General features: G+C 41.4%; 1 protein-coding gene across 1 annotated transcript in view; it reads left to right on the plus strand.

Annotated features, from left to right (window-relative positions):
* Nucleotides 1–14,732, plus strand: part of LOC115323066 — a 116,375-nt gene that overhangs the window by 87,086 nt on the left and 14,557 nt on the right. The window contains exons 8-10 of the mRNA XM_040211139.1: nt 3,123–3,230; nt 8,949–9,038; nt 11,129–11,270. Coding sequence (XP_040067073.1) covers nt 3,123–3,230; nt 8,949–9,038; nt 11,129–11,270 — 340 coding nt within the window. The remainder of the gene's footprint in view (nt 1–3,122; nt 3,231–8,948; nt 9,039–11,128; nt 11,271–14,732) is intronic.

Raw genomic sequence — 14,732 nt, forward strand, 5'->3', positions numbered from 1 at the left:
CCTGAATTGAATTAAGAGTATCAGCTGCTTAGTGAAGCGCCAGCGAGTTGACATGCTCCTTAGCTCAAAAAGCGCTTGCTTAATTTTCGTAATTTTCTTGCAGCCTATGTTCTTGACCGAGCACACGACTGGAGCTGTTTCTTGAAACGCGGACAGGCACAAAAGCTCAATTTCGCGGACAGATAAGTCGCATGGTCGAGGCATGCGAGTTAGCTAAATATTACTCTCGGTGGAACAATTTTGTAGCCCTCGCCGCTTTCCTTAGATGATCAAAACTAATTAGAGTCTATTACCGTGTCTCCGGAGCCCATAGTTTCGGCTTTGATCGAAGTCTCCGAAACGAAAGTTTGACATGAAAAGAACAAAAAACACCGGCAAAACAAAACTATGCTTGGCAAGTTTATGCGCACTGGCTACACTTAACTGTCTCAGTTCAAATACCCATAAAATTGGGCATTCAACAAAAGAAAATTTGTTAAATTGAATGCGCCGCCCGTTCAGGCGGCGTGGCCGAGCCGACGCGACCTGGACTCAGCCGCCATGTTTGTTTGGTGGTGGCGCCCCCTATAGGTCGCTGGGGTCGCGAATATATGTCTCCAATATAAGGCCAGATATGTCCCAATCAAATAAGGCAACCGTTATATATATTGTTGTTTTCGACAAATATTTAACAAAAGTGACTTCTCAACTGTATAAGAAAATTACCAATTGGATATTGAGCATGTACCAACTTTATTAATTTTTACATAAGCTGTGGTTTACGCCACTTCTCATTTCGCTCAACTTAATTGCCAAGGAAAGCAGGATAATCGACATTCGCGTGGCGAATATCGATGAAACGTTAGTGTCGACGAAACGTGTGTCCATGAAACGTGTATCCACGAAGACGTGGCCGTGAAACGTGTTATCAAGCAACGCAGGGAGAATAAAAAAATCAGTACTCTACCTGCAGTTGTGACATGCTATCAGACGGCCAATGGCCGGTCACTGCTGGTAGAATTTCGAAGAAATTATTCTCCCGGCTGCCAGGAGATAGACACGGCCTAATTCTAGAGGTAATCTGGAAGAGTACCTCTAGAAAACGATCAATGGACGCAAAGTAGGTTGCAGCGCACTTACGTTGACGATACCGCACTTGAAAGTTGTAATCCAAGATATATTTTGACACGGGCATGACCACTCAAACAAAAAAAAAAAAACGAGAAGGAAGGTGTCCGTGAAGATTCAACACGATGTAGCACAAGCTGTAATTTGTAGAACCGAACATGCACCCCCAAACAATCTCGGCTTCTTTGAAGAAATCGCTTGTTGCCGATATGCGGGTAGGACTTTTCGAATTTGCTGCAGAAGCAGAATCTGCAGCAGTCATTCAGGGCGCAACACACGCCAAACTAGGTCCGGCAGCAGGCATTTCGAGATGGCCAACGGCTAATGCGCCATCCGTCACACTACGCGACCACGTTTCTGCCATTTCCCGCTCACACAGAGCATAGTCAAGTGATAAGAAGTTTACGGCTGATTGCTTCGCCAAGGGCACACGTTCTACCACGCTTTCAGCTTTGGGAGAGAGAGAAATGGAGAGAAGGAAACGCCACAACGGGAGTGCACACACAAAAGGTTTATATTCTGGGGCATCCCGACCAGGACCGGGTCCTGATCCCAACAATGACCGCAACACGAGGATTTGTCACTTGTACACAAGGTTGATAGTGTAGCGAATGCTATGTGTGGCCTTGGGCTTGGGGCAGGTGCCGTGTTCTGCCTTATCACCAGCTTCTAGACTGTAGGCAGGTGACACTAACCGGAGACATGATTGGCTTAAAACACGCATAGCGTCTACCCTGCTGTCAATACCGAGCGAAGAGGGCAGCTCTATGAAGTCCAGCTTTTGAACTTCCAAAGAAGCTGTCCAGCCCAAAATATCATTTGAAATGAAAAACTAAGTGCGACTATTTCTTGCACACCGATGTCCACGAAGATATATATATATACTAATCAATTTAAAATGATGTGCACACTGATAGGTTCGCATTGTTAAACTTCAAGTTTTTTTACGAAAGAGCTAAACATAAAAGACACCAGGGAGAGCACATCTTCCGACTTTCAACACACGATGAATCGCAGACGCTCGCAAACGGATGGTTGCGATGCTGCGCGAACGGTTTGTGACAGATGCTGCGTAGGGTACTCCGGGCGCAACGGCTTCGCAGCCGTTCGAAGGGTAAAGGATTCGCGACGAGGAAGTAGCGTCTTGCATCTTCAGTAAGCTAACGGTTCATGTTTCCTCGCTAAATTTAGCGGGGAAACATGAACAAAATTAGTTTCACTGCTAGATTTAGCGGGAAAATTGACGTCAAGTGACATGAACACCAATTCAAGTTCCCGATAAATTTAGCGGAGCGTTTACACCAACACCGACCGCGACGCCAACACCATTTAATGCGGAAACGGGCGCCTAAGAGCTGCGTTCTAAAATCCATTGTTTGATTAACTCGCTTTCCGAACTTATGCACTTCGTCAAATTGTTACACGCCAAATGTAAAACCAAATTTCATTTGTCTTTTAATCTTCAAAATGAGCAATTGATTAATTGGTCCAAATATCTGGAATAATTCCACCTTAAGAATGTTAACAGTAGTTAAGGAATTACATGAGACTCATGCAATATAGATAAATCAACTAGTGCCTTCGCAACTACATATAACGTTTTGCTTGCATGACCGAAACAGGCCCTAATATCATTATCAGGAGATATATTTTACCCATCTATGTCGCGAGCGGGCTATATATGGCAGTATTTGAACTTTTATACAGCAATCTATGGCCGTATTGGCACGCATACATGGCGAAATATGACCGTATTTACGCACTTCTATGGCCATATATGGCGGTATTTGGCAACTTATATGGCGATGTGCTGCCGTGTTTGCACCCATATATGGCTGTATCTGGCCACATTTGACTCCTTATATTATCACATATAGCCATACATAAAATATATCAGGGCCATGTATTACATTTTCGTATGGGTCGCTTTCATTTTTTATTGCTGTTTCTAAAACAAATGGTCCATCATCGATAGAATGACTCCACTTAAATGTGCATTTTTACTTTTGTTTTAGTATGCTGAAGGTGGAATCTATGGAGAGACTTGGTCTCAGCTAAAGGAGCAAACAAATGGTCCTTCTAAAAAAACGTTCTTAATCAGACACGAGGTCTCTTTTCGAGGAGTAAGTTTCTCAATTCCTTGTTTATACATAATAATTCGTGTCTTACAAGTGCACAGTGACAAACGTTTTAAAAGGCCCCTCCGGAGCGTTCTGCGATGGTCTATTTATGGCGATAAATCAATCTACAGGCCCTAAGGATCCTAAAAATCATAAAATTACGGTCATGCGCGGAGGATTTCCCTATTAAAATTGCCATCAAAGTACCCGGCACGCCCCCCTTTCTGAGATGACCCCAGAAAACGGGAGGGGCATCTCTTTACGCGTCAGCCAATAGCAAGCGAAGGATTCCGGTGTTACTGCGCGTCACCAACGCGGCCGACCGCCGACCCGCGGAGGAATCTCGAACACGCGCGGAACGTCGTCAAGGGGCCCGGACTTTGTGCTCGGCAGTCGTCGTTCGTCGCACCGCAACGTCGCGCTGTTACTGCAATACGCAGTCGCATTCCACAGATGACAAGGAAAAGTTTGACTCGTTTACGTGGAAGGATCGCAAAGCTGGCTTCGGACTCGGGATCCACGGGAAGAAGGAACACGTGTCCCGCAAACGCACGCCCGCAGACGCCCTGGGAAGCAGACGAGCCGACGCGCCGACGCATCACCCCCTAGCACTTGGTTCGCTTTTTATCACAGTCACCTCAGTACTTTTTAGACCACTGCAAGATACCAGTTCTGTATGTCTTAAGGGTGTGAGTGCGTTAAAAATGAGAGGAGAATCGGCTGAACATCGGAATGATGCACTGTGTCTGCCTGTTTCAATGCCTTCATTTACCTTCCCTTAAAATATTGTTTTCCTTTGTAAAAGTGTTTGACTAGTTCTGACCATTTCAGCATAAAGCAGAAACCAAAGTGGACATAAAATGCCTACGTTGGCTCACAACTTTGAAAATGAATCCTGGCTTTTTTTCGTGATATTTCAGTTCACAGTCCTCATTATAAGCCAATTTAGAAGCGAGGAGCACCGTTATTATATGCCATGAACTTTCGTTCTTGCACTGTAATGTAAGCAGGAAGTTTTAGGAACTGTTTTTGCCCATTAGATATGGTGGACCCTTCGGTACGTACTGCGCATCCGCTACTACAGAAGACTCGCATATGAGCAGTTGGAACCGGAGGGCCCATCGAACCGTATCGGGTGTACAAAACCGGTTCTCAAAAACTATCTAATGATGTGCTATTGCGAACAGTATGAGCGGGAACGCCGGAGCGCATGGCCTTTAATGTCTGCTGCGCTATCTTGAGGCTGAAAAATCTGTGTAGTGGAGAGGGGGCGGCGAGAGTGTGCGCTCACTCGGATGTGCACAGCATATACTCTACTGGGGTATACATCTCACTCCGGGGAAGTACAATAGCGTTGCGCGGACAGGTTTTACGTAGTTCAGACGTCTGGATGCCCGGAGCACTGTTTTTTTCCCCTCTAAACTGAGAGTGGTGGGGAGCGCCATATACAGTCAAACCCGTTTATAACAAACTGCAGGGAACGCTACGATCAGTTCGATGTATCAAAAAACATATACAACAAACTTACACGATGCGTTCGTTGTAAGGCGAGAGCTTTTCTTTCTTTCTCACCTCTTCGCTTTCGCTTTGCAACAACGCGCTGGAAAGATATCTTTTTTCGCATGCGTGCACATTTTTTTTTTGCTTATCTCCCCTTTGGAATCGCATCTCTTCGTGGGAAGCAGTTTTGTGGTGAAAAGATTTTTTTATGTGCGTGCATGCAGGGTGTATTCTTTAGCTTTCTCCCCTTCTTAATCGCTTCTCTTCGCTCAATTCTGTTCACAACTTGAATCTTGAAAACTTTTCCTTTCTTTCTTACTTTTTTTTTTGGGGGGGGGGGGGGGGGGAGGGGGAGGCGGAGGGAGAGGTCTGAAGACGATTGTTATCGCGTTTTTGAACGCCTTCCCGCGGGAAACAGTTCGATATAGCCACTATGTTGTTCATTATAAAAAGTACTTCTTACATGCATTTTTATTCAAATTCTTTCTGAGTTTGATATCGACAATATTTCGCTGTGTGTGGGTTCCTTCTAAACGGTTTTCGCTGTATCACCGTAGGCGTGTCGAGTCAAAGCACTTGACTATGCGTCCTCTGGTGTCCGGTGGACGGGCCACGATTCGTTCGGTCGATGTGTCGCAGCTTGTTTAACAAGCAAAAAACAGAACAAATAATCTTTGCACCAGAGTAGGTCGAAATATTTTTTTGTACACGCTCTTTGTAGAAATAAAGTGGTCAAAGCCCATTGGATTTAATCAAATTGAGAAATCTGTGAATAGATAAATTTTTTAAAGTAATATAGCCAACAGACTCTGACGAGTTATAAAACTTGAATGCAATATGAATTCGGATACATTTATTTTTTACACACTACCGGCCACCCCCCAAAAATTGGACAATTCTAGTACGTCATTATTTATGCATTATGTCTGCAACAACTGTTTTTTGAGGTCCAAACAAAAATTACTTAACAATTACCAAGTGAGAAAAACACAAAAAAGCAGGACTACATAAAAGCTGTAATTTACATGTGTGTACCGAGGAAAACGAAAGAACGACAGGTTTCTTTCCTGCAAATATCGGATATTGGAGCCAGTAGCGTAGCACAGTCTTTCCCGTTACCACATTTTCGTACCGTCTACTTCCAGCTCTATACTGTCATTGCGAGAACACCGCAGACGCCCGTAGAAAATATAACGTCGTCAAGCTTGACTTCAAGCAAAGGTGTGTGCCCGGTTTGGCCGGACGATGGGTGGAAGCCGATTCCGACAGCGCGTTGTCGTGGCCAGCACATCCGTTGACTGACGCAGATTTACAACCATCTGCAAGGAGAGGATATGGCCCTTTAGGCGTGCTGTGTAATGCAAATGAGCAGCATGAAATGTATTCTCCCTTGCAAAGTAGTTGTCCACACCCTCGCAGATTCTTCATCCCCCCTCTCTCTCTCTCTCTCTCTCCACTACGCTGTTTTTCATCCTCGAGGTAGCGCAGAATGAATCGAAGGCCATGTGAGCCGGCGTTCCCGCTCATACAGCTCACGATAGTACACCAGTGCACGTTTTCAGATCACTGAGCCGTGTACCAATAACTCGATATAAATATACACTTTTGCACGGCTGTCCATGTAAAACAGGGTTTGTGGAAGGAAACTGCCAGGTGAAGCTTCCATTAAAGCACATCACATATATTTTATCAAAAACAATTCGTGCAGCTGCTTTTCCCTGAGCGCACGAAAGCCAATGACAGCAGCCAAAATATAAAGATAAGTGAAAAACGTGGCACCAGCAGTTTTTTATTACAAAGTTTTTAACTATGCTTCAAGGACAAGCACAGTATTCCCATTACGAACTTAAAATCAAAAAGAACATGTGAAATTTTGAATGAAAGCCTCGTTTATACCTTGCAAATCGCTGGTCTTTACCCGCAAATGGCAATGATTGATTTTAGAGGGCGTGACAATTAATTAAAGTAGAAGTCAACTTAAAACTAGAATATCTTAATAAATTCATCCTATCGTTGAGCAGCAAGTATTCTATAGTCCACAGGTAAGTATTATTACCTCTAAAATTCTGAACTAGCGTAAGTATTTGAGTTCTCATTAGCCAGACGCAATAAACACAGCTGTAAGGTCGCTGCTTCTTTTTATTTTCCAATAGTGCTTTATCGCACGCTACGTTACATAACCTATCAAATGAGGATTGAAACTTTCAACCGGTCGAGCCCGAAATAAAGTAGGGTGACCCAAAAAGGTATTTACAAATTTAATGACTACACCTTAGAAACAAAAGGGGTAAAATCTGTGGATTGCGGTAAAATAATAAAAAAACACCTATCGTTTTTTTTTTTTTAACCACTTAACAAATTTCAATGTCTGCTTCATCAATAGCATTCCGAAAATTACTTCGATGCTCCACCTCCGCCCCGGTCCGGCTCATCATGTCTGCATAAAAAAAATGTCCTTATCCTGCAAAAAAACACAAAAAAACACGTCATGTTAAGTTGTTTGAACAAAAGTTTTAAGTATTTCTTAACATACTACTGCAAACCGCACCTTTATACGTCTTTTCGTTCCCAAGATTGTCAAAGTTGTAAAGATCTTTATGGGACACCCTGTATAACAGAACAACTCGCCATATCTATTCTGATAAAGAGGTATTTTGTACGACTTCCTCGGCGTCTATTTTAGTCGTAACTTTTGTTACACACGCGGACAGTATCTCTGTTTTGCTTTTTGCTCCGTCTTCACTTAATTCATTATTGCAAATTCGGTTCACCGCATGTGAATTACCAGAAGTCATATGTACAATTACAAGACAAGGTTAATAAACAGGCAGGCTGGTTAACATTACACATTATTTTAATCAGAGACAACGGACGACAAATGGCACAATGCACAAACACTCACCTCTCCAAGAAAAAAAGCTTTCGAACACAAAGTTGAGACGTGCTCGTTTGTGCCTTGTTTCTTTTGTTGTACGTCGTCTTCGGTTAGAATCATGTTTATAATTACAACGCACGTTTCGGGAAGTGCTCGAAAAGGGTATTCACACATGTCAGAGAGATAACTGCCACGTCGAGTATTTCTAGGGAACTGCTCTCAGGGCCTCTCGCGGTAGGTAGCTTTTCCTAACCGAATCGCCGTCACCTTTCTCTGCCAAACTAACGTGCTGGCTGCGGTGATATATACAAACGTAGTCGAATTTATAACATGTCTCAATGTTTGCCGCCTGGCCGGCGTGAACCTTGCAAGCCTGAACGCAGTTCCTAATGCCAAGAAAGTTTCGAATGCCAAAGAAAGAGGCTCTGCAAATGAGAACGCATGTGTGAGACGATGCGTTCTACGCCGTATGGCTAGCATGAGCTCCCGCTTAATTTTTCGAATAAAGAAATTCTTTTTTTTTTCGTGTCATGTGTTACTATTATGACTAGTATCAAGAACAAATGTTACCAAAGAACTGCTCAGAAAATTTTATCTCAGGCTCCGATTGCATGCTCTTCCTCTTAGAAGAAAGGCACGCCTTTGTTCAACGACAGCATCCCCTTCAGTCGCTAGAAAGTGGGAATGTGCTCCCATGTCGCGTTCGTTCGATTAACATGAATATTATTAGAAGACGCACTTAAAATATTTAAGGTAAGTAGCAGTTTTATTTCGAGAACGTAAGTCATACAAAAAAGCATCGATTGTTGTAACTGATGAAGGTAATGTAGCACAATGTGTGACCTAGATATTTGCTCACCCTTGATATGGCATCATTGCTGTAGGCTGGAAAATGCCGCAGACTTGCACGTTCTTTAGTAAATTTTTATCATGAAAAATATTAAACAAAGTGTTGATTATTACAAAATGTACTTATACTTAGATAGAAGGCTGACTAAGAACGTTTCTTTGCGTTTTATAAAAAAAAGAATACCAGGCACCTATGTTACTTTGGAGAAAATAATGAAGTGCGAAATTTGTTTGAGACGTTACTATGAATGTCTGCCACAAAATCAAGGAAAACAAAACTGATAAAAAAAATAAAGATTATTTACAAACAAATTTCGTTCAGCTGTCCCTTCTAAGACCTCTGGATATCCGATGAACTGCAATACGATGCACTTAATTATTAGCCCCCGATAGTTATGGCCAGTTATTAAAAACAAAACTTCTTCTTAAGTGAAATAATAGTTTTCTGTCCTACAGTTTGAATAGCTACTCTAATCTGCACTCGATTTCCCTCTTAGTCTGAAGTCAAAGAAAAGAAAAGTAGCCATAAAAAGGTTCTTACGCCCATTCAAGTGGTAGACTACAAGGAGGAAACCACCAAGCCAGAGGTATGCATGCACTTTCTTTCAATGCTTTTTGTATGTGCGACGCTCCATACAAGGTGACTTCCGTTATGGCATTGATCTGTAAATTACTTCGCTATCAATTAATAATTCCCTATTAATAATGAACCATTTCGTAATTTTTATATTTTGATTTTTTCTCTTTGCATTATGTGAATGCAACACACAAGTCCAAGAGTCGCTTCTAGTGACTTGGTATCCCCATTCTGCTAATTATGTCACAACCACGTCTAGAAGTATCATTATTCTTATATTATTTTTAAGTGAATTCGAGTATTCAATCTGCAGTAGGTCGCATAATTTATAACTAGGATTCAGGGCTATTTACAAGTACGTTTGATGAAACTCGGAGGGTGCTTAATCGAGTATCGCCAATTTCACTTTCATCGCAGCTCACCTCTTTTGAATTCTAGTTTCTGAACGCCTGCATCTCTCGGGGTTTTAATAATATTCTTAAAATCCTCCAAACTTCCGTATCAAAAAATAAAACGATACCCACGCCAAGGCGTGTAACAAGGTACAGATTGGCATTTTAATAAGGTGCAAATCTTACAAGGTAATTGATCCCCCCCCCTTCCCCAAATAAGAAGCTTAGTGTAAACTCAAAAACGGAACTACGATTAAATGACTAGCCCCCTCAGATACAAATATTGGGCTGCATTGACCTTGTACTGAACATACGTTAGGGTAAATGACACATGCGCATTAAAGTCCGTGCCTCTAATACTCAGAGTGGAACAGGTCTGAAACTTCGAACAAACAATTGACACTGCTAACCAGTAATTGCGAAATGTAGGTATATCACTCAATGGCTAGTGTAAGTGCTATGGCTCCATGTGTTTCCACGAGAAACATTCCTGTTATTAAGAATGAGGGTTTGCACACGCCAGTTATGCATGATTCTATTACCATTCGATTTAAAGGGCCCGTTCTTGCTCGTAGTATATCTAATATAGTTGACGAATGGGGTACTTCGAAGTTCATTTTAACGGGTAATGCCTACATGTCACAAATAAAAAGAAATTAGGGACACCCATAAATAAGTTTTACAATAAATTAAAAAAGGCGAACATGTCTGTTATAGCTGTTTTTAATGTAATTTTATGCTGGTGTGGATAAACAAGTCACAGCCGTCCGGCTGTGACTTGTTTATAAATCAAAAGAAGACACCAAGACATTGAAGGCTACTGTCGTGTTTTTTATAATGCACTGTTTTTTCTACTAATTTCTGCTTTTCTTTCTTCTCTTTTATTGTAAGTTCCAATTCAACCTAAAAATTAAAATGTTGTGCTTTAATAAATTTGACATGACGCTCCCTGTAAATTGATGGAAACCATAAGAGAAATGACTCCGTGTTTTGCGCTAATAAAGTGGCGAGAGGTCGGCATATATATCCAGGAACCGAAAAGTGAAGCATCAAGAATTACAATTTCTATTTTCTAACGGTATTAAAATATTCGTATTTCTTGAAGCTATACATTATTTCTTGTATTGAATGTACTAGGGTGCCTTCATGTGCGCTTCGCATAGGGTGATGCCAACTGCCTGTTTCAACTCCCCACACCCTCGTCCACCGCCATTTTGTTCCTCTCATTGATTCCCCGTGCGCCGGAAAGTGGCCTTTGTGTCCATCGGTAATCCCATCCGAGGGGGAAAATGCTAATCCTCCCTCCGTGGGTTCCACAACGCTGCTCCGAACTTCTGAGATAAGGTGCTTGTTTCCTGGAGGGTTATAAGCCCCACGGATTATCGCCGAGGAACAAAATGGCTGCTGGTTTGTCGGCGAGTGGTATTACAAAGGATGGCATCACCCTAGCAAAGCGCACATGAAGGCTCCCTAGAATGTACACAACCCAACAATGTTAGCGAAAACACAACATTAGCGCTTCTTTGCTAATTTGTAGTGGCAAACTGAAGTTTATCCATCTGGTTGTTTCCTAGATGAAGAAATCGCGCCACAAAAGCCTATTGAAAACCACAGTTTTGATATGTAAGCAAAAAAGCAGCCTATCACGTGTATTTTCTTTTTAACTGTGTGGCGAGTGTAAATGCTTTCTTCGAATGATTTATTTCAGAAAGGTGATTCAGACTTCAAGCAAGACGTCCGCCTTAAAAACTACTACGAGGTCGATTTTTCTGAACCAGGAGTAGAAGTTTTCGAAAAGCACCCCTGCCTCCAACGCCACAATTCAACGTTATATACACTTGCATTTGAAGGTATCAGCCTAAACCCCAATATATAATATTCGCCATTATCTTTCTGTTCATTGTAAAGGTTAAAAAATAACCTTGCAAGTTAGAAAACTTGAGACTGGAAACTTTGAGAGGAGTTAAAGGAAACAAAAGAGCATCTTGTTTTTTTTGCTTTTTTGTTTTTGTTTTCTGGGCCGTGGGGTTTTAGAGCTTTTAAAGTTCATCGTCTGGCCTGTATGTTTATTCTGTACCGTACATTGAGAAGACTCTGCCAAATTAGAGCTTTCAAGTCCACATTTTTTTATCTATATATTTATCTTACAATACCTCTATATAACATCGATTCATCATTCATTTAATACTTTCCGCCTTCTCTTGAAGGCCATTACAGGAGAGGACGATAGATACTTCTACATTTTCACCAATAATGTAACGAACAAAATATAGTTAGACCATTGCACAAGCTATCACTTCAAAAAAGTACTGAATTAGCCAGTGATCTGTCAAATTCAACTAAAATACAATTTAACAATAATGTAACTAACACAATGTGCCTCTTTTATTAAACTTTCAACTCATAAAGTAAGATGTATAAGATATTGAATATAGATAGCTGGGACAATACAATTTCGAGTTTTAGACTCAAGAAATCGTAACTCTACAAATAAAAATTCCAAATTTTAGTATCACAATATTTACAGTTTTTTTTGTTCACACTACAAAACGTCTTTCCCTGTTTTGGAACCTCCATACATTTAAAAATTAAACATTTCTAGTTTTAGAATACGAAAGAGATGTCTTGGCTGCGAGTAGTCCAAACGAAATATCCGGTCTTAAATTATGTCAGGTATTAGACAATTAAACATAATCGTACAGCGTAAGGCATAACGAGTAGTGCGTCACTTTTCTCTTGTTACATTTTACCAGTAACGAGGTAACGACCTAGTTCCTTGGGAGACAAAAAATTAGTACCAATAACGTTTTTTTTATATATATAATTTTTTTTATGGAGTAATGAGTAATACAATTAAGCTACTTTCGGACGGGAAAGTGTAGAATCTACGGTGTTAGAAGACAATGACATAAATAACTAGAATATAACGACACTTCTCTAACCTAACCTTGTTACCCAATTTAGCTTTCACCCGTTTGATCATCTGACATCTACGGAGAGAAGTGTTCGAGATTGCCCCTCAGATTCTGAATTTCTGGGTTAAACTGTTGTACCTTACAGGAATTTGCCTCCACTCTGTCTTTGACCTAGTTTGGACGCCATTTAAAAAGCCAGTTATTTTTTTTAACGTTTTGTTAGGGACACGCGAGTCAAAAAAATGAATTTCACGCGATGAAAAAGTTCGAGCAATATTGACGTCGCGAGACGCGATTTTGTCGGTAGTCACCTCCTTTCTACAGGCTTCCTCTCTCGGCATTTCGGGCGCGTGGAGGAGAAGTGGATTGGCTTCGCCTTCTCGTTGAGGTGGAAAGAGTGAACGACCGAGATGGTCATTCCGAAATCACCCGTGACGTTATGGACTTTGCACGCAGAATTTCAAATAAATCTCTCCAACAATATTGCCTTTTTTTTCTCGCAAAAATTTATTTCTTGACAGCGTGTCCCAGCCCGACCGTTTAAAAAAAATAATGATTTGTTTTCTTTTCATGGGTCCTTTGAGAGTAGAATACCTCAAATAAATGAAGCTAGACAGGACATATACATGGAGGATAAAAAAATTTCCCCAAGGGGTTAACTGAAATAATCTTGTGTTTGTTTGTTGAACGCTTTTTTGGAAGGACGGACCTTTCACCAATAGAGACTTCGGTGGTAACTTTAGTTACGCTGTCATACTTCGTGCACATATATTTTTTTCTATACAGCTTTGCCTCGAAATTCGCAGGCGCGTGATTGTGGCAGAATAGGGTTGGTTAACTTCTGTTCACGTTCCGCTCCAGAAGTAACTAGATGCTCGTTTGTTCATTATATAAAGTAACGAAAATATGTTACTCGTTCCTTCTCCCGAAACGTTCTTATTCATAAAAAAAAGTAACAACATACTCGTGACGGGTTACCTAAAGGTAAAAAATTTAAAAGGAGAGAGGTGTCATATAAGTACCTTTGTTTACGCTCTCGCTTGTTCATGCAAGCTTATTCACCTGAAAGCTCTTCCTGGGACTTTTAGAGCGCAGCTGTTAGGTGCCCGTTTCCGGCTTGAGCGGCGTCGGCGTTGCTGTTGCCGTCGGCGTAACCGCGCGGTGCATTATGAGAAATGTCTCGTCATGCACCGCGCGGCACCCTGGTGACGTCACGTGCGAGGTCACGTGTGACGTCACGAGGGTCCCGCGCGGTGCATTATGGGACATTTCCCATGATGTAACGCGCGGAGAGGAGGAGGAGGACGAGGAGGAGGAGGAGCGGAGGAAGAGGAGGGAGAAGGAGTAGCAGAGAGAATGAGGAGGTGAGGAGGAAGGAGAGGTATTTCCTCCCCTGAGTACCCTCCCCTCCTGCTTCTCAAGAGCTGCACTCTTATTCGGCGTTACAGTGTCTCTACGTCTTTCATTTTTCTACCTTGTTAGTAAACTGAGGCTGTGATCTCTCTCGTCCTAGCCTCAAACTACATTCCCCGAACAACCTCGCCAGATCAGTCAGCAGTGGAAGAAATGACAATCAATTCTGGCTATTGAACAGTCACCCTCGCGAGTGAATTTACAGAACTATCGCATGGGAACACTCCAAGGTCCTTTCATGCGTAGTATACTTTGACTTAAATTCAAATCAACTCTAGATCGCGTTTTCAAGTTGACTTGGCAAAAAAACAATCAAGCAAAACTTTCCTTCGCTCTTCCCATCTCCCGTTCTGTTCTTTTTATCTGCCGTGTGGAATTGCAAAAAAGGCTTTTAAGTTCGTTAATGTTATTGCGAGTTAAAAGAGATGTTCGTCGTCCCTTGTCCTGAGTTTGTTTTATTCCAATTAACACGCAACTAAAAAATTGTAGGCCTAGATAAAAATCCTCTGCAGAAAAAAAAAACCAAAAAAAAAACACTGTTCTGTGAGCAAAAAAAAATTCTTGATCCCGTACTTAAACTCCCGCTAATGTCTTTAATGACCCTAAAAGATGTTGAAAACATTTTCGGTTTATTCTAGACCCACATTTAAGGTCGGATGTGTAGAAACGTTTTGCCGGTGTGATAAACGCTGCTAGTGATACGTTTAAAACACTGTATTAGTGATACAGTTATTAAAGGTTGTGGTTATGTGTTTAATATCAACATCGAACAAACTTTCAACAAAAAAAGAAAACGTATTTCAGCTCATACACTGTTTTTCACCGACAAGCTGTTCAGTCAAACTTGCTATACGATTTATAACATCTGTTATTAATTTTGAAGTGAATTAAATAGGAATTTTGTTCATAATAAATCTTCTTCGCAATGGAATAGAATACTTCCTTGTTTTCTAAATGTTTTGTTTCAATCTTTTTTTATTCTAG

The sequence above is a fragment of the Ixodes scapularis genome, unplaced genomic scaffold, assembly GCF_016920785.2.
Source record: "Ixodes scapularis isolate PalLabHiFi unplaced genomic scaffold, ASM1692078v2 PGA_scaffold0__279_contigs__length_252992795, whole genome shotgun sequence".
NCBI classification, from domain to species: domain Eukaryota; kingdom Metazoa; phylum Arthropoda; class Arachnida; order Ixodida; family Ixodidae; genus Ixodes; species Ixodes scapularis.